This window comes from Oryctolagus cuniculus, chromosome 15 (genome assembly GCF_964237555.1).
Source record: "Oryctolagus cuniculus chromosome 15, mOryCun1.1, whole genome shotgun sequence".
Classification (NCBI taxonomy): domain Eukaryota; kingdom Metazoa; phylum Chordata; class Mammalia; order Lagomorpha; family Leporidae; genus Oryctolagus; species Oryctolagus cuniculus.
In genome coordinates, this window is record NC_091446.1 from 81828922 (window position 1) to 81853035 (window position 24114).

The window sequence follows — 24114 nt, forward strand, 5'->3', positions numbered from 1 at the left end:
TGGGCCTGTTGACATGGATCGTAGCTTTTCTTGACTTTTTACTGCATCAATATCATTCTTTTATTTCAAAAGACATTTCTTTTTATTTGAAAGACAGAGTTAGAGAAAGGCAGAGGCAGAAGCAAAGAGACAGAGGTCTTCCATCCACTGGTTCACTCCCCAGATGGACGCAACGTCCAGTGTTGGGTCAGGACAAAGTCAGGAGCTTCTTCCGGGTCTCCCACATGGGCACAGGGCCCCAAGGACTTGGGCCATCTTCTCCTGCTTTCCCAGGCCACAGCAGAGAGCTGGATCAGAAGTGGAGCAGCCGGGACTAGAACCGGCGGTCATATGGGATGCCGGCACTGCAGACGGCAGCTTTATCTGCTACGCCACAGCACCGGCCCCTACATCAATATCATTCTTGATCATTAGAACTCAAAATAACCTTGCAGATGTACTACTCTAAGCTCCCCCAACCCCAATTCTGCAACTTAGCATTGCCACAGGTATCCTCAGCCAAGTAGATTTTTATGTGTATTTTAGAATTACTTAGCATTTAAAAAAACATGTGGGGTTTAGACTGGTATTACATTGGCTCTGTAAGTCAATTTGAGGGAAATTCACATCTTCATGATGAGTCTTCCTATACTCTGCCTTTCAAAGAAATAAATATTTTACTTGAACCTGGTATATCTCTCTATTGCTAAGTCTTTATTTTTTTAATGATATTTTTATAGTTTTCTGTGTCAGAAATCTTGAGGGTCTTTTGTTCCATGATTTCTGTAAATATTTGATATTCTTCAATACTACAGCAAATAATGTATAATTTTCAACTTACCTTTAAAAATGTTGTAGCATATAAACTGTAATTGGGTTTTGTGTTCAGAGATCTTACTGAAGTTTCTTTTAAATTATAACACATGTGGATTTTGGGGGGATTTTTTTTTTTTTTTTTGGTGCAGAATAATGTTCACTCTAATTTTGTTTTTATTTCTCCCCTTTCAGATGTCAGAGGTTCACTTCTTTTCCTTGTCTGGTGCACTAATGCCCCTATTAAAATGCTGGATACAAATGGTGGTGGGCATTCTTATCTCACTTCTGGTATCAGGACAAAGATCGATAGGAGGTTTGCTCCAGGCTGTTGTACACGCCCCGTGTCAGATTCAGGCCCTTCTCCACTCCTAAACTCCTGAGCGGTTTTCTAAATGACAGTGGCATTTTAGGAAATCTTTTGAGCAGATCATGCAGTGCCTCCCCCTTCATGAGTAAGTGAGGTGAAACACACCGGGGACTTGCAGGTGCTCCCGCGTTCCTGGGGGGAACCCCAGGTTGTGGTGGTGCTGGGTGCTTTCCACAAACGCTGCACCCAGCTCGCTCTTTTTGGCCACGTTTTCTCCTCTAGTCCTCGTCCCTCTTTATGCTCAGTTCTGAAATTTTCTTTGCAGGAAGAGTTTTATTTATAGATTTAATTAAAAAAAAGAATTTATTTACTTATTTGAAAGGCAGAGTGACAGAGGAAAGGAGAGTGAGAGGGAGGGTGAGAGAGAGAGAGAAAGAGAGAGAGAGAGAGAGAGAGAGAGAATCTTTCATCTGCTGGTTCATTCCCCGAATGGCCACAACTGTTGGGGCTTGGCCAGGCCCAAGACAGGAGCCTGGATCTCCATCCGTGTCTCCCAGGTGGGTTGCAGGGGCCCAAGTACTTGCTTTCCCAGGAGCGTCAGCAGGGTTGGAAGTAGAGCAGCCGGGACTTGAACAGGTGCTCCAGTATGACAGGCTGGCCTTGCACAAGCAGTGGCTTAACCCTGCTGGTCCCCTAGTTTCTTTTATTTTTTTTAATTTATTTTTATTTGACAATCAGAAATAGCAAGAAAGAGAGAGGCGGGGGCAGGCAGGCAGAGGTCTTCCATCTGCTGGTTCACTCCCTAAATGTTTGCAACAGAAGCCCAGAGCCCCAGCTGGGTCTTCCACACAGGTGGCAGGGACCCGAGTGCTTGAGCCATCATGGCTGCCTCCCAGGGTGTGCATGAACTTGGACTGGAGGTGGAGCCAGGAGTCAAACCCGGGCACCCTGGTGTGCAATGCGAGCATTGCAGGCAGTGTCTTAACTACTGTAGGAACACCTACCCCTGATTTGGTTTCCACACTAAATATTGAATGATTCAGATTTTCTGTTTCTTCTTGTATCAATTTTGGTTAAGCTGTGTTTTCTTGAAATGCCTCTGTTTTCTTTAAATTTTTAACTTTATTAATATAAAATTATCCGTATTGACTTAAGTGTTTGCTGCCTTTGTGATAACGTCGCCTTCTCTTATCCTGATGCTGGCCATTTCTGCCTGTTTTCCTTTTTCCTTGGGAATTTTAATGTGATTAATCTTTCAACAAACCAACGTATGGTTTTTACTTAAATTTTGTTTTTTACTATTTTACTCTATTTTTTTAAAGACTTATTTATTAGAAAGGCAGAGTTGGGGCCAGCGCTGTGGTGTAGTGGATAAAGCCACTGCCTGTATCGCCAGCATCCCATATGGGCACCAGTTTGAGTCCCTGCTGCTCCACTTCCAATCCAGCTCTCTGCTATGGCCTGGGAAAGCAATAGAAGATGGCCTGAGTCTTTGGGCCCCTGCACCCACTTAGGAGACCTGGAAGAAGCTCCTGGCTCCTGGCTCCAGATCTGCACAGCTGTCTGTTACGGCCAACTGGGGAGTGAACCAGTGGATGGAAGACCTATCTCTCTCTCTCTCTCTCTCTCTGCCTTTCCTTCTCTGTGTGTGTAAATCTGACTTTCAAATAAATAAATAAATCTTAAAAAAAAAAAAAAAGCAAGTTACAGAGAGGAGAGGCAGAGAGAGAGAGAGGTCTTCCATCTGCTGGTTCACTCCCCAAATGACCGCAACAGCCGGAGCTGCGCCATTCCGAATCCAGAAGCCAGGAGCTTCCTCTGGGCTTCCCACATGGGTGCAGGTGCCCAACAATTTGGGCCATCTTTTTTTTTTTTTTTTTTTTTGACAGGCAAAGTGGACAGTGAGAGAGAGACAGAGAGAGAAAGGTCTTCCTTTACCGTCGGTTCACCCTCCAATGGCCGCCATAGCCGGCACACCGCGCTGATCCGAAGCCAGGAGCCAGGTGCTTCTCCTGGTCTTCCATGTGGGTGCAGGGCCCAAGCAATTGGGCCATCCTCCACTGCACTTCCGGGCCACAGCAGAGAGCTGGACTGGAAGAGGGGCAACCGGGCAGAATCCGGCGCCCCGACTGGGACTAGAACCCCGTGTGCTGGTGCCGCAGGCGGAGGATTATCCTGTTGAGTCACGGTGCCGGCCTGGGCCATCTTCTACTGTTTTTCCAGGCCACAGCAGAGAGCTGGATTGGGAGTGGAGCAGCCGGGACTCGAACTGGTGCCCCTAAGGCGGCGGCTTTACCCGCTACACTACAGCGCCAGCCCCTATCTTACTCTATTAATTTCTCTTATTTTTATTATTTCTTTACTGTTTTTCTTGGGTTTAATTGAATTTTCTGACTTCTCAAACTACATGGTTTATAGGCTTACTTTTTTGTTAATAAGTAGCATTCATAATTATATATATTCCCACAGAAACAGTTTGGTTGTATCATCTATGTTTTGTTATTTCTTATTTTCACTTTTATATAGTATAAACTATTTCCTAATTTCCATTTTCTTTTTTTAAGATTTATTTATTTATTTAAAAGTTAGAGTTACAAAGTAAGGGGGGAGACACACACATACACACACACACACAGGGATCTTCCATCTGTAGTTCACTCTCCAAATGGCTACAACGGGCCAAAGCCAGGAGCTTAGAACTCCATCCAGAGCTCCCACATGGGTGCAGGGGCCCAAGCACTTGGGCTATCTTTGGCTGCTTTCCCAGGCACATAGCAGGAAGCTGGATCAGAAGTGGTGCATCAGTGACTCCAACCGGCACCTGTGTGGGATGCTGGCATTGCAGGTGACAAAACACTGGCCATTCATTTTTGTTCTCTACTTGACCTTGAAATATTTAGAAGTTACCACTTAATTTCTAAATGTCTGGGATTTTGCTTTTGATGAATTTCCTTCTCTTCTCAGAGACTTCATTCTTTATCTTCAGTTGGAATTATATTACCCTGCTCCGTGTCCCATCCTGTGGTCAGCTTCAGGGATGATTCGCGGCGTGCTGTGCATTCCTTCCCCACGTGACTGTCCACGCCCCTTCCCTGCTGGTGCACTTGCTCTGCTGGTTACGGGAAGCATCTTCCTTTAGGTTTGGAGATGTGTGGGGGTCTCCTCTCGGTTCTGCTGCTCCGTACCCCGTGTGTTCTGAACCAGAGTTTGCAGATGCTTGAGATTTAGAAATTACTCTCTGATGATGCATTGAACCCTTTGTCGCTACAACCCTTTATCGCCTCACTTTTACGTCTCGTAAAATTCTTGCCCTAAAGTCTACTTTGCAAGACATTTGAATAGCCTTATCTTACTCTTGTAATTGCAATACATCTTTTTCAGTAGTCCTATCTTTCAACCTTTTGTGTCCATATTTTCAGCAAATGTCTCTTGTAGGCAGTGTTTACTCTGATTTCGCTTTCTGGTACATTCTGACTGATTTGAAGGATTGAGTCTATTTGTGTATAATGGAATTAAAGGTAATTTTAGCTTAGATCCATCTTAATGTGTCTTTTCTTTTTGTTTGTCTTCTCTGTGCCCCTTCTTGTCTTTCAAGCTAGCATCAATTATTTTTCATGATAATTAAAAATGAACCTTAATGAAGAGTGGGATGGGAGAGGAAGCAGGAGGTGGGATGGTTTGGGGGTGGGAGGGCCGGGTATGAGGGGAAGAACTGCTATAATCCAAAAGTTGTACCTATGAAATTTATATTTATTAAATAAATACTTTCTATTTAAAAAATTATTTTTCATTATCCCATATGTCGTCTATCAGCTAAAATGTACAGCCTCTTATATTTACTGGTAACTTTATCTTTACTGGTAACTTTATCTTTACTGGTAACTCTAAAGGTTGCAGCATGTACACCTGTTTTATTAGATTCTAATGTCAATGAGCTTCTTTTTCCAAATTTGTTGTTGAGGAAACTTAGAATGCTGTTATGTACCCCATCCCTCTTCTGCTGTTTTATCATGTATTTTAATTTTTCATGTGTTTCAGATCCCCTAAGATACTATCGCTATCACTCCCCCAAAGTCCGTCGTCTCCTAGATCTAATATCTGCCCTTTCCGTAGCTTTTCCTTGCTTCACTCTGCAGGGCCCCGTGTCCCCGTGGCATCACACTCAGCTGCCTGGGAGGCCCCTGGCCGTCTCACTTAGGCAGCTCCCGCAGTGTCACTGTGTATTTTTGAGGGCCGCGTTCACAGGGCAGAGAATTTGATGCTGCAGCTACCACGTTTCAGCACTTGAACGTGTTGTTTCGTTGTCTTTCATCCACCATCCATGCAGTGGCTTCTTTACAGAGAATCTGACCTTGTCTGCACTTTGGAATGTTTTTTGTGACCCTTTGTTTTTGCAGTCTTACTGCATTGAGATTATGTGTGTTGTTTTGTTTGGTTGTGTTTTCACTAGTTGAGATTTGTACAAGGCTTGATGCCTCTTGTCCATTTTAATTTTTCAAATTAAAAGATAATTTTTAAAGATTTTTTTTGAAAGGCAGAATTAGAGAGACAGAGAGAAAGGTCTTCCTTCCATTGGTTCACCCCCCAAATGGCCACTATGGCCGGAGCTACACTGATCCGAAGCCAGGAGCCAGGTGCTTTTCCTGGTCTCCCATGCGGGTGCGGGGCCCAAGGACTTGGGCCATCCTCCGCTGCCTTCCCGGGCCACAGCACAGAGCTGGACTGGAAGAGGAGCAACCGGGACAGAACTGGCACCCCAACCGGGACTAGAACCCAGAGTACCTGCACTGCAAGCAGAGGATTAGCCTAGTGAGCCACGGTGCCGGCCTAAAGATTTATTTTTAAAAAATTTATTTGAAAGGCAGAATTATAGGGTTGGAGACACACACACACACACACGCATGCATGCACACACACACACACACACAGAGAGAGAGAGAGAGAGAGAGAGGGAATCTTCCATCCACTAAAGCCAGGAGCCCAGAGCTTCTTCCCGTTCTCCCACATGGGTGCAGGGTCCCAAGCACCTGAGCCATCTTCCACTGCTCTCCCAGGTGCATTAGCACGGAGCTGGATCAGAAGTGGAGCAGCCAGTTCTTGAACCTACACCCGAATGGTTACAGGTGGAGGACTACCAAGCTACGTGACAATGCCGGCCTTCTCGTCCCTTTTAGAAAATTCTTGATCATCAACTTTTCATATCTTGCCTCTGACCCATTCTTTCCTCCCTGTTTGAGATTCCAGTACCACATGTGTAAGACCGTTTCTCCATTTTAAGTATATCTCTAATTATCTTTATTTGTAGTATTTACCATACTTTTATCTCATCAAGTTTCAGCAAGGATTTTTCTTAAAATTCTCTCATTTTTTTCCTCAGTGGTGTCCACCCTATTAATCCCACCTATAGAGTTTTACATTTCAATTAAAATGCATTTTATGGATTTAAATTTTTAGTTGGTCCATCCTGATAGAGTCCATACCTCCTGCAAACTCTCCATATTGTGGCTTTCCTTTCTTCACCATTTTTTGGGGACCACATTGCTTGCATCATTTTTGGGCCTGTGTCGCTCTAGCACCTGGAAACACAGGTGTGTTTTTATTTTTTTTGTTTCTCTAGTCTTTTTAGGGGCACACGGAGTCCTCTCCATTTGCTGCTGGACAGTGCGTACGGAACTCCGGGTCAGGGGCTGCGGTGATGTCATCTCTCTCTGGAAGGACCCTCAGCCATTCAGTGTGCAGTTGGAATGGGGACAGATCACTGCAGTACAAATAGGGGTTGAACTCCGTGGCGCAGTGGGTTAACGCCCTGGCCTGCAACACCAGCATCCCTTATGGGCACCGGTTCTAGTCCCGGCTGCTCCACTTCTGATCCAGCTCCCCGCTAATTGCCTGGGAAGGCAGTGGAGGATGGCCCAAGTGCTTGGGCCCCTGCACCCACGTGGGAGACCTGGAGGAAGCTCCTGGCTCCTGGCTTTGGCCTTGCTCAGCCCCAGTCACTGTGGTTATTTTGGGGGCATGAACCAGCAGATGGAAGATCTCTCTCTCTCTCGTTAACTCTGCCTTTAAAATGAATAAATAGATCTTTAAAAAAACTTAAAGGGTTGATGTCCTTGGGAGTGGGCTTTGACCTCGTCAGGCTGGTCCACTTCCCGTCTGCGTTACTGCATGGTGCAGCCCTTCCCAGAGCCCACCTCCAAGCCCACCACCCCCTCCTGCTTTCTCCAGACAGAGACTTCTGGAATCTTCCGGGCCTCCCCAGCCTCTCAGCCCCACATGGCTTGTGAATCAGCAGCAGCTGGCAGGGGACCAGGATAGCAGAAATCTGGGCTTATTTTTCTTCGTCACCTAATTCTACAATCTTGATCCCTTGCTTCCTGGATGCCTTGGTGGACCTGGGCTCCAATCTTTTTTTTTTTTTTTTTTTTTTTGGACAGGCAGTGTTAGAGAGAGAGAGAGACAGAGAGAGAGAAAGGTCTTCCTTCCGTTGGTTCACTCCCCAAATGGCCACTACGGCTGAAGCACTGGGCTGATCCGAAGCCAGGAGCCAGGCATTTCCTCCTGGTCTCCCATGCGGGTGCAGGGCCCAAGCACCTGGGCCATCCTCCACTGCCTTCCTGGGCCATAGCAGAGAGCTGGACTGGAAGAGGAGCAACCAGGACAGAACCCGGTGCCCCAACCGGGACTAGAACCCGGGGTGTCAGCGCTGCAGGCGGAGGATTAGCCTAGTGAGCCGCGGCGCCAGCCCTGAGCTCCAATTGTTATCTCTGCAGCCACTGGAGCTGGCCAAGTTATCCGTCAGTCTTCTCTGCTTAGGCATCACTTTCTGCTTGTTCCCTCAGCCTGCCGTGCAAATATTTTGAAGGGAAAAGCTGGCATAAACATTTGGGCACACCTCCATGAGATTTTTCTCTCCAGGATCTTGGGTCCTTAATCTTAGCTCTCTTGCTAGCTCTCTACTGTCTTAAAGCAGGTTACTGGAGTCTGGATTTTTGTAGTCATTCTTGGGAGGAAGGTTGAGCTGTTGTAAGCCAGCTCATCACTGGAAGAAGTGCAAGTACACCATGACCAGGAAGTGAGGGAGTTAACGTGTGAGTGTGTTGGTGTAGGGGAAGTCTTCCTTCATTGGTTGGGCCTGATTGGACCAACACGTCCTGGTGCCATTATTTCCTCCTGGCAATTGGTCAGGGTTGAGAAACTCTTATGAGGCCGGCACCGCGGCTCAACAGGCTAATCCTCTGCCTAGCGGCGCCAGCACACCGGGTTCTAGTCCCGGTCGGGGCGCCGGATTCTGTCCCGGTTGCCCCTCTTCCAGGCCAGCTCTCTGCTGTGGCCAGGGAGTGCAGTGGAGGATGGCCCAGGTGCTTGGGCCCTTCACCCCATGGGAGACCAGGAGAAGCACCTGGCTCCTGCCTTTGGATCAGTATGGTGTGTCGGTCGCAGCTCGCCAGCTGCGGCAGCCATTGGAGGGTGAACCAACGGCAAAGGAAGACCTTTCTCTCTGTCTCTCTCTCTCACTATCCACTCTGCCTGTCAAAAAAAAAAAAAAAAAAAAAAAAGAGAGAGAGAGAGAAACTCTTATGGGCAATCACAAGTGTCATTGGTCGGTCCTCTCTCTTCTCCAGGATTTCGTGTCATGTATAGAGAACTACAGAAGAAGAGGACAGGAGCTGTATGCATCGTTATACAAAGACCACAAGCAGGTAAGAGACAGCACCTCTGTTGCCTGCGTGGTAGCCTGGAATCCACCTTGAACCTGAACAGAGGGGTCAGAAAAGCCTTTGGATTAAACTGTGGGTGGGTATTCTAGATGCAATGGCCAAGTCCGTCATGGGTCATCAGTGGCTCAGACCTTCTTGTGTTGACCTGTGTGTCATGGGAGGCGGCAGGCATTTTGTCCCTTGCCTGAACTACGCGTTCATCCAGGAAATAGGCATTGGGAGCCCAGAGTGGCCCAAGCCCTGCTGGGAACCAGGAGCACGACTGTGCTGACGTTGCCAGCAGCAGGGCCTGACTTGGGTCAGGGAGTGCTTGAGAAGGTTGGGCCGAGCTTTGCCGTCGATGGAGGTGTTTTTGAGAACATCAGCATTTTGAGGCTGATCCATGAGGATCCTTTCCAAGTGTTTAAATATTTAAGACAGATTGGGGGATTTCAAAGAACACAGATAATAGTGAGTGTCTGCTGGAGATAATGGGGTCTGGCACATTCACCCCTCGAGTACAGAGGGGAGTGTGTTTTCCCAAGACGGGCCACACTCCACTTCCAGGAAACTCTAGTCCAAGCACTATGCACAGATCAGGCTTGTGAAAGCCACCTCACTCTTCAAGGACAGGTCCTCGCAGGTGCACCCAAGGAGGCCCTCCCCAAGGGGGCCACTATGTGCGGGGTAGGGTGTGTCCATAACAAGCCATGTGAGACTTCTCTAACTTGGCACTTGGCGCAGAAGTGAGAGGTCGCCGGCGTGCAGAGCCCCGAGCTTGCTGCTGCCCCACCTCCCGGAAGTTGAGCCCAGCAGTGTATCAGCAGCAGGCTGTGCCATTCTGATACTTAACCCCCTACTCCTGAAGTCCTGGCCAGAACAGTCCCTCCCACCCTGGCTGCTCAGATCTCCTTGTGCCTTGTCCAAGTCCTGTTCATTCTCTTCTCTGGGGTCAGTGACATATGAGGACCCTCCTGTTCCTTCTTGTTTCCTTCGTGTTTTGTTTGTGAAGGGCAGGGAGACACAGACAGAGACAGATGAAGAGAGATCTCCTCTCCACTGGTTCACACCCCAAATGCCCACAATGTCTGGGACTGGGCCAGGCTGAAGCAGGAGCCAGGGGCTCCAGCCACGTCTCCCAAGTGGGTGATAGGAACCCAAGTACTTTGGGCTATCACCTGCTGCCCCCTGGAGGGAGCACTAGCAGGAGGCTGGAGTTGGAAGCAGAGCTGGGACTTGAACCTGGGCACTCCAGGATGGGGTGCAGTGTCCCGAGTGGCAGCAGCTTGTGGTGTGAGCAGAAACAGGACCCTGCACTGTCCAGAGAGGTGACCATCTCCGAGTGCCTTTACATCTCAGGGCTGTTTGTGCTCATCTGACAGCCTCTCTCCTGGGGTCACAAGGGACTTGCTGTCATGGACTCAGCAAGCACGCATCTCTCAGGGAGCTCACCACCTGACTACAGATACTCAGTAGACGGTAGATGTGAAGCCTCAGGCAGCCAGGCATCTCACTGTGTAGGTGGAGGCGTGCAGGGAGGAGGGGCTCTGCGAACCAATCAAGAGCCCAGGCCATGCTTGGTGCTGTTCATTCCCCCATGAAGCCCAACAGCACAGTGGCAATCTGCAGGGAGTGCAAGTATTTCTCCCCAAACGTGTTCACCTTGCAGGGCCAACCCTCTGCAAAAAGCTTGGACCAGGTGCTGATGTTCCCATATTAGGGAGCAAACCAGTGGGGGAGAACTGTCTCTCTCTCTCTCCCCTTGCCTTGCAAATAAACAATTAAAAATTTTCAGTTAATTAAAGTAAGGTTTCTTTTAAAAGTTCATCTACGAATGAACAGCAGAAACTTGCTTACGACCAAAGTTCATTGGCTGCCAAAGACTCACCCCGCCCCACCCTTTTTTTTTTTTTTTTTTTGAAATGCCTTTGACAAGTTCTGAAAAGGATTCATCCATGCATCGTGTCCCAGAGTCTCAGAGCCCAGTCTTGTTAGCCGTTGAAATCCTGCCTGCAGGTGAAGGGGCATAGCTTGCGGACTCATGTGCAGGCTTTGCAAGCACATGGACTGGGTTGAAATCTCATGTTGGCCACCTGCTGGCCTTTGGAGAGGTCCCGTTTTCTCCATGTCTGCCTGGCGATGGTGGGAGGTTCTTGTTCATGGGAGGGGAGATGGGGTTACGTGGTGAGGGGCTCGGCCTTATGCGTGGTCATGTGTCTCTTTTCTATTCAAGTCTCTGAGCTGGATACTTTCTGTCATTAGCAATGTTACCTTTCCATTTTCTGGAATATTGCTATTACAGTTTAGGGTGAATACCCTGACATATGTGAAGAATTGCCAAAGTTCACGCAGTTGACAAAGCTGATTTACTGTCCACAGTGAATCAAAGCATTTCTTTGCAAGGTGATGGACAAAACTTCCACGTGGCCTCCAGGGGCAGTTTAGGGCATGCATGCATTTTTATGAAGCTTCCAGACAGACTCCAGGTGACGCTGTGACCGTGACCGACCTCATCCATAACCCGTGAGGGTTTCATCGATACCGGCAGGGATATTCTCATTAACACCAAAGGTTTTAGCTTCTGTGAACATTCCAGAATCCTCGAACCATCTAGAATCCTATGACAGCCAAGCCTCTCATTTGATGGTTAGAGATGCTGAGGTACAGAGATGGCAATGCCTTGTAGAATGTGTGCCACTGCTGGCAGGACCACCAATTCCAACTCTGCCCCTGGTCCCGGTGGCTGGGCGAAGCATAGTCAGCTTCGGTTTGGAAAAGAAGGAGCTGGGGTAAAATTCCAGATCCATTTAGAGACCAGCTGTCTAACCCCTCTGATGATCAGCTTTGGAACCTTCCAGAGCTGTGGCTGTCAGCCCAGCACCCAGGGTCCCGTGGCTCTGCAGGTCAACGGGCAGAGATGGCCTGCTCCTGACTCCACACCCTGAGCATGCTCAGGCTCCCACGGTTGTCGCCAGCAGGTGAGAGGCCAAGGCCCCAGGATTGTGTGTCTGGGAGTGACGCTGTGTTTCTGCTTCCCAGAGGTGGCGATGTGGTGACATCAAGGCTGCCAAGGCATGGGCCAGGATCCAGGAGCAGCTTTTTGGGGAGCTGGGCTTGTGGGGCCAGGCAGCGGAGAGCACCCCCTGCTCCCGGTGGGAGCTGGACTGGAGAGAGGGCCCTGCACGCATGAGGAAGCGCATCAGAAGCCTGTCTCCGTGGGACGGCCTGAGCCTGGGAAGGCACCAGGTAGGAGCTGCAGGCACGGGACAGCGACGGTTCAAGGAGGAAACACTTCGGAGTTGGCTCCATAGCTTCCCCATGGCAGGATGTAACTGGGTGGGACACAGAATGTCTGTAGTTCAGTGCAAGGCAGTCCCATTCTTTATTCTTTTTTTTTTTAAGATTTACTTATTTATTTGAAAGACAGAATTAGAGAGAGGCAGAGGCAGAGAGAGAGAGAGAGAGAGAGAGGTCTTCCATCCGCTGGTTCACTCCCCAGTTGGCTGCAACGGCCAGAGCTGTGCTGATCTGAAGCCAGGAGCCGGGAGCTTCTTCTGAGTCCTTGGGCCACCTTCTGCTGCTTTCCCAGGCCATAGCAGAGAGCTGGATCAGAAGTGGAGCAGCCGGGACTCGAACCGGCATCCATATGTGATGCCGGCACTGCAGGCAGTGGCTTTACCTGCTACGCCACAGCGCTGGCCCCTCCATTATTTATTCTTGATGTCGTTTAACAGAAGAAAGAATCACCAACCCTCCCAGGTACACAGAAGGACCACGGCTCACTGCGGCCTGAATGAATGGATGGAGGAGCGTGGGAATCAGAGTGTGGGCCATCCACACCCCCGCTGCTGCTGCCCGGCAGTGCCCTGCATTCCCGCCCAGGCTGGGTGCCAGTGTTTGGAAGGAGCTGGGTGACAGCCTTGTCTGCTTGCACAGGTTCTTGTCGCTTAGCAGCTGTAACTGTCACTGCTCCAGGCATTCTTGCACTGGCAAATCCCTTAACAAGTTATGCGATGAAAACCTCTCGACCTCAGCCGCTTCACTGCGTTCGTCCCAAGTTACAAAGTGCAGTGCCTTCTCTCCTTTGCAACCCCTGCCAAAATTCCCTCTAAAACCTAGTGGAGATAAATGACCTTTTGTTTCTTTGGTAGACGCTTGCACATTTTACGAATTGCCACAAAGCGTCAGTTGTGTGCTGTATTTTTTCCTTACTGGACTTCTACTTAGGAGTGGGAGGCGGGAGCAATAAGCAGCCTGCTCACTGTGCCCACAACACAGCCAAACGCAGGCTGTGGTCCCCCAGGCTGTCCAGCGCCAGAGCCTCTCCCCATGTCCCGTCCAGGTGGCCCCCAGACAGACAGCAAGATGTCCTCTAACCCTGTCTGGGCATCCTCTTCTGTAATTACCGTCAGTCCTACTTAATGGAAGCTTGTGGGTTTTCTCCCCTTTGACTCGGGAACATTAATACTTGCATTGTGTTGTGGTCCTTCAGGATCCAGCATTCCGCTCCCCTTGCACCTGGCCTTGAGTTCTTTGCAGGAGACGCACGTGACTCTGCAGCATCGGGGGTGGCGGGCATGTGTGTCACATCCAGGAATGAATCTCTCTTTTCTCTGGTCTTCTTTCAGGGGAGCCAAGTCAGGAAGGGCGACATTTCTCAGACAAATGCTGAAAACCAAGGTATTCCGTGGCTCTATTTTCCCTTTAATAATTACGCCAACGATTCGTTTCACTTCCTGTCTTATTCAGTAGATTAAAACAATGCTTTGGCAGAGTGAAATTCTACAAGGGTGAGCAGGCAGCAGGAGGACTGCCCGGGACTGTACTTCCAGAGAGCGGAGGAACCTCTTCGGGACCCGGACTCTGGCATGGGAAGAGCTTTGCATTAAGACGGCAACAAGGGGGGAGTAGCGGGAGTGTCTTCTCAGTTTTCTATATTGGGGAGAACGTCCCAAGAACCCAAATGCATGTTAGTCAGTGAATGTCCAAAACACACGGAAGGAGAATAAAACATCTTAGAATAAAAATAGGCGGAAGTGATATTTCATACCTCTCACACTGAGCTCTTCTGATTCTGAAAATGACAGACATAGTCGTCGTCATCATTATTTTCCAAATTCAAAGAAAATAATCTGGGGTCTTTTTTATGTTAGTGCTTCTCTTTATTTGTATAAGTCCCATGGAGGAATTTGTTTGAGCCGAAGTTGCTAAAAATTCAAGGATTATTTTTAGAGAGTGTTTAGGCATGCACAGACACACATGTGCACATACATGCACACACAAACATACATGCACATACATGCACACACACATGCATACACACTATATTTCAAATTCAATGTGTTCCCTAAAACTTCCCATTTGAGCCCGCCTTATTCTGTGAGTTCCGTTGTACCCTGGGTTGTAGCCTGGGTCTTCTCCAGCCAATGACAATGTCATTTCCTTGATCAAACCCCTCTCTTTGCCTGCTGAGGTCAGGCCTCGTGCTGAGCCAGCTGCTCTGCCAGCTAGTCTGCAGTAACACCAGCCCGCCCAGGAGGGTGCTGGCCACGTTTCCCAGGTTGCTTTGGGATCCGACTGAACAGCAGGACTGGGGTTGACACTGTGACACCTGTTTGCCTCTCTTCTTCCACTCCACATCTCAGCAATGGTCTCCCTCTGCTGCCTGTCAGATGCCAGGTGCAGAGAGTGCAGCGGTGGGAGGGGTGTGCTGATCTGCCGTGGACTCTGGCCATGGACGGTTTGGTCTTAAAGTCCCCAATAGGTAGAACCCCCGGGCGTCTGCAACCTGGGGCCTCCTGGTGTTTGCAACATTGACATGAGTAGGCAGTTCAGCCAAGAGAAAGAAGGGGCCTGTGTTTCTCCACTGGGCCTTCCTGGGTGTCTGCTCCTGCCTCTGCTCCCCCAGTGTGGGGGAGGCCCCCGAGGGCTGTCGCTGCGAGCCGCACACGCTTTGATGCATCCCCATGGGCAGTCAGAGATAGGGAAAGGGAGGGAGGGGCAAAGAAAATGGCCCATGGATTTGCAATCACAACCATGAGCCTGCTCCAAGTAGAAGGACCCTTGGGGCACATAGGAGGAGAAGCAGGACCCAGAAATCCTTGCAGTTATGTGCTTAGCTTGCACCAACTGCTCCTGCCCAGGAGTGTTTCCTTAGACAGCGAGTCTAGGGGCGGGTGTTGTGACAAAGAAGGTTAAGCCTCCCCCTGCAGTGCTGGCATCCCATATGGGCTCTGATTCAAGTCCCGCCTGCTCCACTTCCCATCCACTCCCTGCTAATGCACCCAGGAAAGCAGTGGAAGATGGCCCAAGTGCTTGGGCCCCTGCACCCACATGGGAGACCAGGAGGAAGCACCTGGCTCCTGGCTTTGGATCAGCTCTGGCTGTTGTGGCCATTTGGGGAGTGAACCAGCAGATGGAAGATCTCTTTCTCTTTTTCTCTTTCTCTTTCTCTTTCTCTTTCTCTTTCTCTTTCTCTTTCTCTTGTTCTCTGTCTCTGTCTCTCTTTGTAGCAGTGACTCTCAAATAAAAATATTTTAAAAAGGAAAGTGAGTCTAGCAGGGTATGATGACTGTGATCCAGTGTGGACACAGAAGCCATTTATGTCTAAAAAAACCAGTCCACAGGCTCAGTGGTTGTGAGATGGCTGTCACAGACTGTTTCATAGCCATGTAAGCTGTTCAGAGAACTTTAATCAGAATGCGCTCATGAGTGGAAAAACACACTGGAGAAGGAAAACTGTGAATGCACTGTTACTCCTATCATGTCGAAGTTATCTGTCTATACATTTAGGAGGGTACTTCAAAAAGTTCATGGAAAATGGAATTAAGACATAAGTTTGTTCTGGTGCAAAAAATTTTTTGAAATCCTTGCATTCAGAAATTCATGGAAAATGTGAGTTCTGAAAAAACTGCCTGGCCTTGAAATTTCGGGGAATATTTATTGTGTTTATCTAAAAGGAAGAATGACACAGAGAAAGAGGGAGATGGAGAGATCTTCCATCTGTGGATTCATTCCCTAAATGGCCACAGTGACTGAAGTTGGGCCAGGCTGAAGCCAGGAGCCAGGGACTCTGTCCAGGTCTCCCCATGCCATGTGGGTGACAGGGCCCATCCTCCAATGTTTTCCTACATGCCTTAGCAGGGAGCTGGATCGGAAGCAGAGCAGCCGGGACTTGAACCAGTGCTCTGGTACAGGCTGCTGGCATCACAGTGAGGATGAAATATGGCCCAGCCTGGGTAGCACAGATGGAGCAGTGCCATAGGAGGTGCTGGCAGAGAGAAGGGGTTCGCTTTGAAAGGGAACTGTGGTCACCAGCACCCTCTCTGGGCTCATCGCTGATGCTCTTTATTTCTTACCATTCCAAGGCTGTTCCAGGTTTTTTTTTTAAATAGGAATTTAGTGCATCTCCAGTTAGAAGACAGTACAGGCTTAAAAACACGAGCGATGTGCGGTTCAGACCCAGCAGGTTCTGGTTGAGCCTCTAGACAGGATGAAGGTGAATTGTGAGAGGCTCCCTTAGGGTCGCCTGTGAGCTGCCAAGGGAGCCAGGCCTGGGCACACCCAGGCTCTCCAGGGCAAATCAGCTTGATGCGGGGTCAGGTCGGGGTGGTGGCAGTGGGGTGTGTGTCCTTTTGCAGAAGCAGTAGATGGTCCTGCTAAGTGACCCACACTGTCCACTTCCGCCCTGGAGCCTTGCGGTGCTTCTCGCTGATACGGGGACTGGCCTGGCCTCCCTGGGGACAGCCAGCGGCTCATGCATGCTGAAACCTTGTGTCCCCCTGTGCCGCCGCAGATGAACTGACACCAAAGGAGGCCGGGAGTGAGCCGGATGAGGGAGCCGTGGACTGCACCCAGCTCACCTTCTTCCCCGCCTTGCACGAGAGTCTACACTCCGAAGACTTCCTGGAACTGTGTCGGGAAAGACAAGTTATTTTGCAAGAGCTCGTTGATGGAGAAAAGGTAACACAGCCATGGTTGTTCTCTAAGGCGTCCGACGGGAGTGAGCCAAGCTTTCTTCCCCCACGTGCTCAGCGAGGTTTCCAGTTCCTGCAAGCAGTCTCTCAGCTGAGCAGAAGGAACTGGCTCCTCCTGGCATAGAACTCAAGCAGTTATCTCATGCAGTTTGCTCTGCCTTCATGACAACTTCAGAGGCCACTACAGAAGTTGAGGGCTCTTAGAGTTCAGCACCTTGTTCTGGCCCAGGGCCTTACCAGGCTGAGGGGTCCATTCTGCACCTTGGGGGTCTCCAGGTGCACGAGCGTGCTTGGATACTTCAACCCCTGTGTCCAGGCTGTCCCCACACCTTGGAGTCCCCTGGACCTAGGAGTCTGCCTGTTTGTGGCACTGCCTGTCCTGCAAAGGGTGCACCTGAAGCTGACGAGTGCATCGGCCCAGGGTGCAGACTGGGAGCCGGGGAGTGGGGCATCCCGGGACAGCCCAGGTATTTGGTGTGCTTTCTCATGTGTGGCTGGAGGAGGACCAGAGTGGGGTAGACCCTTTGTAGTGGGCAGCCCAAGGAAGGGCCCCTCTTACCCAAGGCCAAGTGTGGGAAGAATCACAAGTCTCAGCTTGGCCGACCTCGGGTTTCTGGTCTCTAAGTGGAGTTGGGAGCCATCGGGCAATATTCCGGCCAGGCTTCGATGGGGGAATGGAAGCGGCGGAACCCGTTTGGAATGGGCTGAGGCTCAGATGCTGGACCCCAGCGTCTCATGTATGAACCAGGCTCTCCGGTAGGGAAGTAGTGGAGGAGAGGCAGGGACGGAGTCGGAAGCCTTGCAGGGACTTTGCAGACGTGACAGCCTAGGCACTGCGTGTTGGTGTGGCTCAGGAGGGTGAGAGTGAGTGGCTGAGACCTACGAGTGAGCAGCGTGCACTTCAGAGAGCCTGGATTGGGCACGAGCAGGGCTCAAGAGACAGAAGCCTGCTTCCAAGGCCAGCCTAGGGGCGCCTGCTCTGAATGGACCGGGCTGAGGACAAGATCCAGAAGTCACAGTCACGGTCACAGAGCAGGTGGGAGCCCTGGCCTGCTGCAGCCTGCAGCTGCCCCTGACGCTTGCCCTGTATCTGAGAGTCCCACTCAGTGCTGAATGCCCCCCCCACCACTATCCCCACTGCCACCACAGGGGTCTTGTGGGGGGTGGGGCAAGAGTCTGACGTCCACAGGGGACAGCTCCCCTAGCCCAGAGGCAGCACACAATCTCCAGGAGACTTCTTCCTCCCGTGCCTTTTACTTAAGCGTCAGCCTCCGCAGGCCTCTCTGTCGGCCGCACTGCAGGAAGCTGTCAGAATCGCAGCGTGGCTCGTGGTGGCAGCAGGGGATCCCAGCATGTGCAGACAGCTGTGTGTGAGGCCCAGCAGGGGTGAGGAGGAGGGGAAGGGGGGAGCTGTCCTGCCTCCGCTTAGCGCCTGGCATCCCTGAACCTGCCGGGAGGGAGCCCGAGTGAGTTCCACCCCCTGGAACCTCAGCAGACTTGGGCAGGTGCACAGGCGAGGTGATTCTTGCTGTTTCCGGACTTTCGCTCTTTGCAACGGTTGCTGGGCTGTGCCTGTTGGCCCTGGTTTCATGGCAAATTGGGGGAGAGGTTGGTTCCGAGTTTCCCCAGCGTTGGTGAAGCCAGCTCAGCAGACGGCTTAGCTCCCTGACAGGTGCTCTAGGGGTGCTGTGGTGGGGTGAGTGCTCAACGGGTCTGCTTATCTGGCTGAGATGGTGGCGGACTGAGAGGAGAGCCCACGAGAGTCCTGACCTGCAGGAGCAGAGCCCCCCCCCCCCCATCCAGAGCCCCAACACCCACCATGAAGTACAGCTTCTATGAAAAAGACCAGCATTGCTGCGCTTGGGTGCTGGATTAGGGTGATGCAAGAGCAGGCCCCAGGAACTGTGGTCATGGCAACAGCATTCCACTCTAGACCAGCCAGCCGGGCTGGCACCGCCCTGCCTAGCTGGTGGGAGGTAAGGGGCCTTGGTAGCCTGGCCCTTCCCCGCCTCCTCCCCACACCTCCACCAGCCAGGTGCACCTGCATACCTATAGGTTCACAGCTCTCCCTGCAACAGGGGGCCTCCTGTTGGTCCCTGGTGCATCCTGCACCGGGCAGAGCTGCGGGCTGCATCCTCGGGGCCTCCCCCAGGAGTCTGTTTCTTCCGTGCCAGCTTGTTCCCCACCGCACCCCACCCTGTCCCATCATATTTCCTGAAAGGCAAGGAAGGCTTGGATTCGCCCTCACTGGGTGTGTGTTCTGGAATGCAGAGCTCAGCTCCTTCCTGGAGGAAAGCCGCAGGGGCCTGGGGCCGGCCGAGGGTGCTCCAGGGGTAGTGTGGGGGCTCAGGGAGGGATCAGTCTGCTCACAGCGCTGGCCTGGGTCTGCTCTCAAGTACCTGAGGAATGGACGCCCTGGGGGCACCTGGTTCTTAGGGGAGAGCTCTCTCTAGAAGCAGGAGGGGCATGGCTGGAGTGGGGCAATGTCACAGCCGGCCCAGCACCCATGGAAGCAGCGGAAAGCGCGTGGAGTGGACACAGCCTCGCTCTGCTGGGTGTTTGCTGCTGCTCCTGGCAGAAGCGACCACAGCCAGGCGTCACCAGCCCGGCCTCCGGGTGCTGCCCGACTGCGACTCCTCTGACCGCCCTGTGGCTGTGAGGGAGGCTGGTCACTGCCGTTATGAACAAGGCCATGGGCTGCAGCTGCGGGCGTTTGATCCCGGACCTCCCAGTGCACATGGCATTTCCCTCTACTCTCCCAGCGAGTGACCTAAGCTCTCCACCGCTAGACTCAGCCACTTTGCCCCGCTGGGCTCGGGGAGTGACCCAGGCCCCAGGTGCTCCATTGGCTGCTTTCTCGTCGCTGCTGGTGCAGCAGGGCCCAGAGGGGCCTCCCCAACCTGGCCTCCCTGCCTGGGACCCCAGGTGCCAAGCGCAGGCCAGCCGTCTCTCCTGCACCTGTCCCCTGGTCCCCAGCACCTCTGCCAAGGACAGGACCTGAAGGCTGAGGAAGGGAGAATGGGTGCAGTGACCTTGGAACAAAGAGTGTGTTCCAGCAAGAAGGTAGACAGTTGGCCCATAGCAGGCATGTGTGTGTGCATGTGTGTCCGTATGTATACGTATGCATGTGTGTGTGTGCATGTATGTGTGTATGTGTGTCAGTATGTATGTGTGTATTGTGTGCATGTGTGTTCGTATGTATATGTGCGAGTAGATGTGTGAATGCATATATGTGTCAGTATGCATGTGTATATGTGTGCATGCATGTGAATATGTGTGTGCATGTGTGCATACATGTGTATATGCATTATGTGTATGTGCATGTGTGTGAGTGTGTGTGAGTACATGTTTATGTGTATGTGTATGTGTGTGAGTAAATGCGTATATGTGAGTATGTGTATATGTATTGTCTGTGTGTCTATGTGTGTGTATACATGTGCATGTTAATATGTATATACATGCATATGTATGTGTGGTAAATGTGCAGGTATGTGTGAGTGTATGTGAGTGTGTGCATGCAAGTGTGTGTGTATATGTATGAGTGTGTGAGTATGCATGTGTGTATATGTGTGTGCATGTTCGAGCATGAATGTGTGTATGTAATTGTGTGTGTGTACATGTGTGTGTTAATATGTGTGGGTGTGTGTATGTGTGTGGTGCCACTGGCCCATGTTGAGACGTTTTGTTGCAAGTGTTGGTTGCACACTCAGCAGTCCCCTACCTTACTCATTTCCGTGAGACCGCGTGGGCCCTGTGCTTTTGCTCAGTGTCTAAGTGAGGGCCATGGCAGGGGTGTAGCAGGCATGGGTCGGTGCTCCCACAACAGAGTCCTGTCTCTGCCCTGCCATCTCAGAAGCTCTTGCTCTTATGGCCTTTGCCAGCCGCACAGCCCAGGGAACTCCAAGGCCAAGGCTTTGTCCAGGCTCTGGAATGGCCAGTCTCCTGCAGGAGGCCTGTGGAGCTGCAGCCCTGGGGCACCAGCGTGGCCATAGCTTAACTCACGGATCTGTGTAAACCGCCGGCTTCGATCGCCTCTGGCGACACCTGGGACGGTGGTGATGTAATCACTCTGCGACGTGCGTGCTTCAGTGAATGATTGCCTGGACCCGTTTCTCTGCAGACAGCTCCATCTGACTCGAGACGAGCTTGGCTCAATGCGTGATCCCTGCAGGCCTGTGTCAGTCACTGCATGGTTGGGAACAGTTCCTGGGACCTTCCACATGGCTTCCAGATACAGGCAGAGGGGGGACTCAAGTGAGCCTTTGTTTTTGCTGCTATCCCCTGCAAGGTCTGTTTTTTTCCCCATACAAACCGATCTAAGTAAGATCTGACTTTGACCTTGGTGGATAGGGCTGCATCCAGGAGCTCTTCTTGAGTGCTTTCTTAAGATTTTATTTATTTATTTGAGAGGTAGAGTTAGAGAGAGAGAGAGAGAGAGAGAGAGAGAGAGAGAGAGAGAGAGAGAGAAAGGTCTTCCAGATGCTGGTTTACTGCCCAAATGGCTTCAATGGCTGGAGCTGGGCCGATCTCCTGCAGGATTTTTCACGTGCGTGCAGAGGTCCAAGCAGAGAGCTGGATGGGAAGAGGAGTAGCCAGGACATGAACCTGCTCCTATATGGGATGCCGGTGCACAGGCGGAGGCTTAGCCTACTAAGCCACAGCACCAGCCCTTCCTGGGTGGCTTTACTGAGGCTGATTGCACCCCAGGTGAAGAAGGGCAGTCGCTTTCTGTGCAGTAACCAATTGTCTGGGCGACCCGCCATGGCGCTGTGAAACACAGAGCTGTGAGGGTCCTCCCTGCACAAGACCACCTGGGCAAGACCACCTGGGCAGCTCTTCAGTGGCCCAGCAGCCTCTGTGTCCATGGGGTCCACACCCCAGAAACAACCTCGGAGCAGAAGCATTGGAAACATAATTGCCACTGCTCTGAACATGTGCAGACTTTGGTTTCTCCTCAGGATTCCCTCAATAACACAGTGCAACAGCTGTGTGTGCTGTGTTTGCACGTGTCAGGTAGTGCAGGTGACCTAGACACGGTTTAAGATATATGGGAAGATGTGAGCAGGTGCTGTGCAAATGCACTATTGTACGGAGGGGACTTGAGCATCTTGGCGTTCTGCTATTTGTCCGGGGTCCTGGCACCAATCCCACACGGACGCCTTTGTACACCAGGACATTCCTGAGCTGGCCTGCAGCTGCCCTGGGCTTGCCTCCCTCACCTTACACATGCACACACAGACATACACGTGCATGCACACACGTGCATATGCACATCACATACAACTGAATTTCATTCTAATGTACAGAACTGTCCATCATCTCCAAGCATGCCCAACCGGTTCAAGACTTTATGGCTTGGAAAGCCTGTGTTATTTTTCTTTAATTCTTAACGCCATCCATTTTTAGAAAAATGTGTATTTTTTAAAGTTTATTTATGGGGCTGGCATTATGGTGTATCAAGTAAAGCCGCTATCTTCAGTGCTGGCATCCCAAATGAGCGCTGGTTCAAGGCCCAGCTTCTCCACTTCCGATCCAGGTTCCTGCTAATGGCCTAGGAAAGCAGTGGAAGATGGCCCAAGTGTTTGGGCCCCTGCACTCATGTGGGAGACCTGGAAGAAGCTCTTGGCTCCTGGCTGCAGCCTGGCCCAGGCCTGGCCATTGCGTCCATTTGGGGATTGAGCCAGTGGATGGAAGAACTCTCTCTCTCTGCCCCTGCCTCTGCCTCTCTGTAGCTCTACCTTTCAAATAAATAAGTAAATATTTTTAAAAAAGTTTATTTATCTGAGAGGCAGACATAGAGCAAGAGCAGGAGCAAGAGATGTTCTTGGGTTTACTCCCCAAATGCCCACGATGTTCAGGGCTGGACCAAGCAGAAGCCAAGAACTCAATGTGAGTGGCAAGAACACAGCTCCCCGAGCCGTCACCACTGCCTCCCAGGGGCTGCATGAGCAGAAAGCTGAAGGAGGTGGACATCGGCCCCAGGCCTCCCACAGGTGACATGGGCATCTTAAACAGTGTCTCAAGCACTTGTCCAAACATCTAACCCCAGCCTTAGGTTAACTCCATGGGAAATGCTTCCCTGATGTCACCTCCATCCCCTTCTCACCTCTGTCGGGTCAGGCTCACCTGGACAGCCCCTCCCCATGCTATGAGAGAGTTCCTGTTCCTTCTTTCCCCAGTTAGACTAGGGACATCTGGAAGGCATGTTTCATTTCCCTTTTTTAAAGGATGTATTTATTTATTTGAAAGTCAGAGTTACACAGAGAGAGGAGAGGCCGAGAGACAGAGAGAGAGAGAGAGGTCTTCCATCTGCTGGTTCACTCCCCAATTAGCTGCAATGGCCGGAGCTATGCCGATCGAAGCCAGGAGCCAGGAGCTTCTTCTTGGTCTCCCACGTGGGTGCAAGGGCCCAAGGACTTGGGCCATCTTCCACTGCTTTCCCAGGCCATAGCAGAGAGCTGGATGGGAAGTAGAACAGCCGGGTCTTGAACCGGCGCCCATATGGGATGCTGGCACTTCAGACGAGGGCGTTAACCCACTGCGCCACAGTGCTGGCCCCTCATTTCCCTTTGTTCCTGCACATATTGAATGCACATCTGTAAAATGAATGAATAAGAAGATGAGCAAGTGACTTATTTATTATTTTTTAAAGATTTATGTGTTTATTTGATAGAGTTACAGAGAGAGGAGAGAGAGAGAGAGAGAGAGAGAAGTCTTCCATCTGCTGGTTCACTTCCCAAAGGGCCACAATTACCAGGGCTTGACCAGGCTGAAGCCAGGAGTCAGGAGCTTCCTCTGGGTCTCCCACCTGGGTGCAAGTCCCCAAGCACTTGGCCCATCTTCAGCTGCCTTCCCAGGTGCATTAGCAGGGAGCTGACTTGGAAGTGGAAGAGCTGGGACTCGAACCGGCGCCCATAGGGGAAGCTGGTGCTGCAGGCCTCCACTTTATGCACTGCTTCAGCGCCGCCCTGGAGTGATTGCATCACAGGAAACCTCATTTTCTTAGCTGGTGCCCACCTGTCAGTGTCTCAACATCTGTCTTCAGCCTCAGAATCTCCTGGGCTGCTCATCACAGGTTCCAGGGCCGCACTCTGCACCTGTGGAGTGCAAACGTGAGTTTTTTCAAGCTGTCCAAGGGATTCTTATAAATGCTGTTTTTGAGTAAATAGCTGAGACCCACAAGACCACAAGGTTTGCAGCTTTCAGGGATGGCTAGAAAGGTGCTCCGATTGCAATCGTCACTGAGCAGCTCCCGAGCGAGCCCACATTACAGCAGGCACTGTACGCTGCACAGTCTTCAGAAAGCGTGGCGAGTCTCACCTCCCACTGGTGCAGCCAA

General features: G+C 51.0%; 1 protein-coding gene across 4 annotated transcripts in view; it reads left to right on the plus strand.

Annotated features, from left to right (window-relative positions):
• WDFY4 (WDFY family member 4) overlaps positions 1 to 24114 on the plus strand; it is a 275027-nt gene that overhangs the window by 172816 nt on the left and 78097 nt on the right. For 3 of the 4 annotated variants that reach the window (XM_017338630.3, XM_051837551.2, XM_051837550.2), the window contains exons 40-43: positions 8725 to 8802; positions 11839 to 12045; positions 13428 to 13479; positions 16595 to 16761. In XM_017338630.3, coding sequence (XP_017194119.2) covers positions 8725 to 8802; positions 11839 to 12045; positions 13428 to 13479; positions 16595 to 16761 — 504 coding nt within the window. Of the gene's footprint in view, positions 1 to 8724; positions 8803 to 11838; positions 12046 to 13427; positions 13480 to 16594; positions 16762 to 24114 lie in introns of those variants that run through there. The other variant, XR_007916089.2, reaches the window with a different exon arrangement.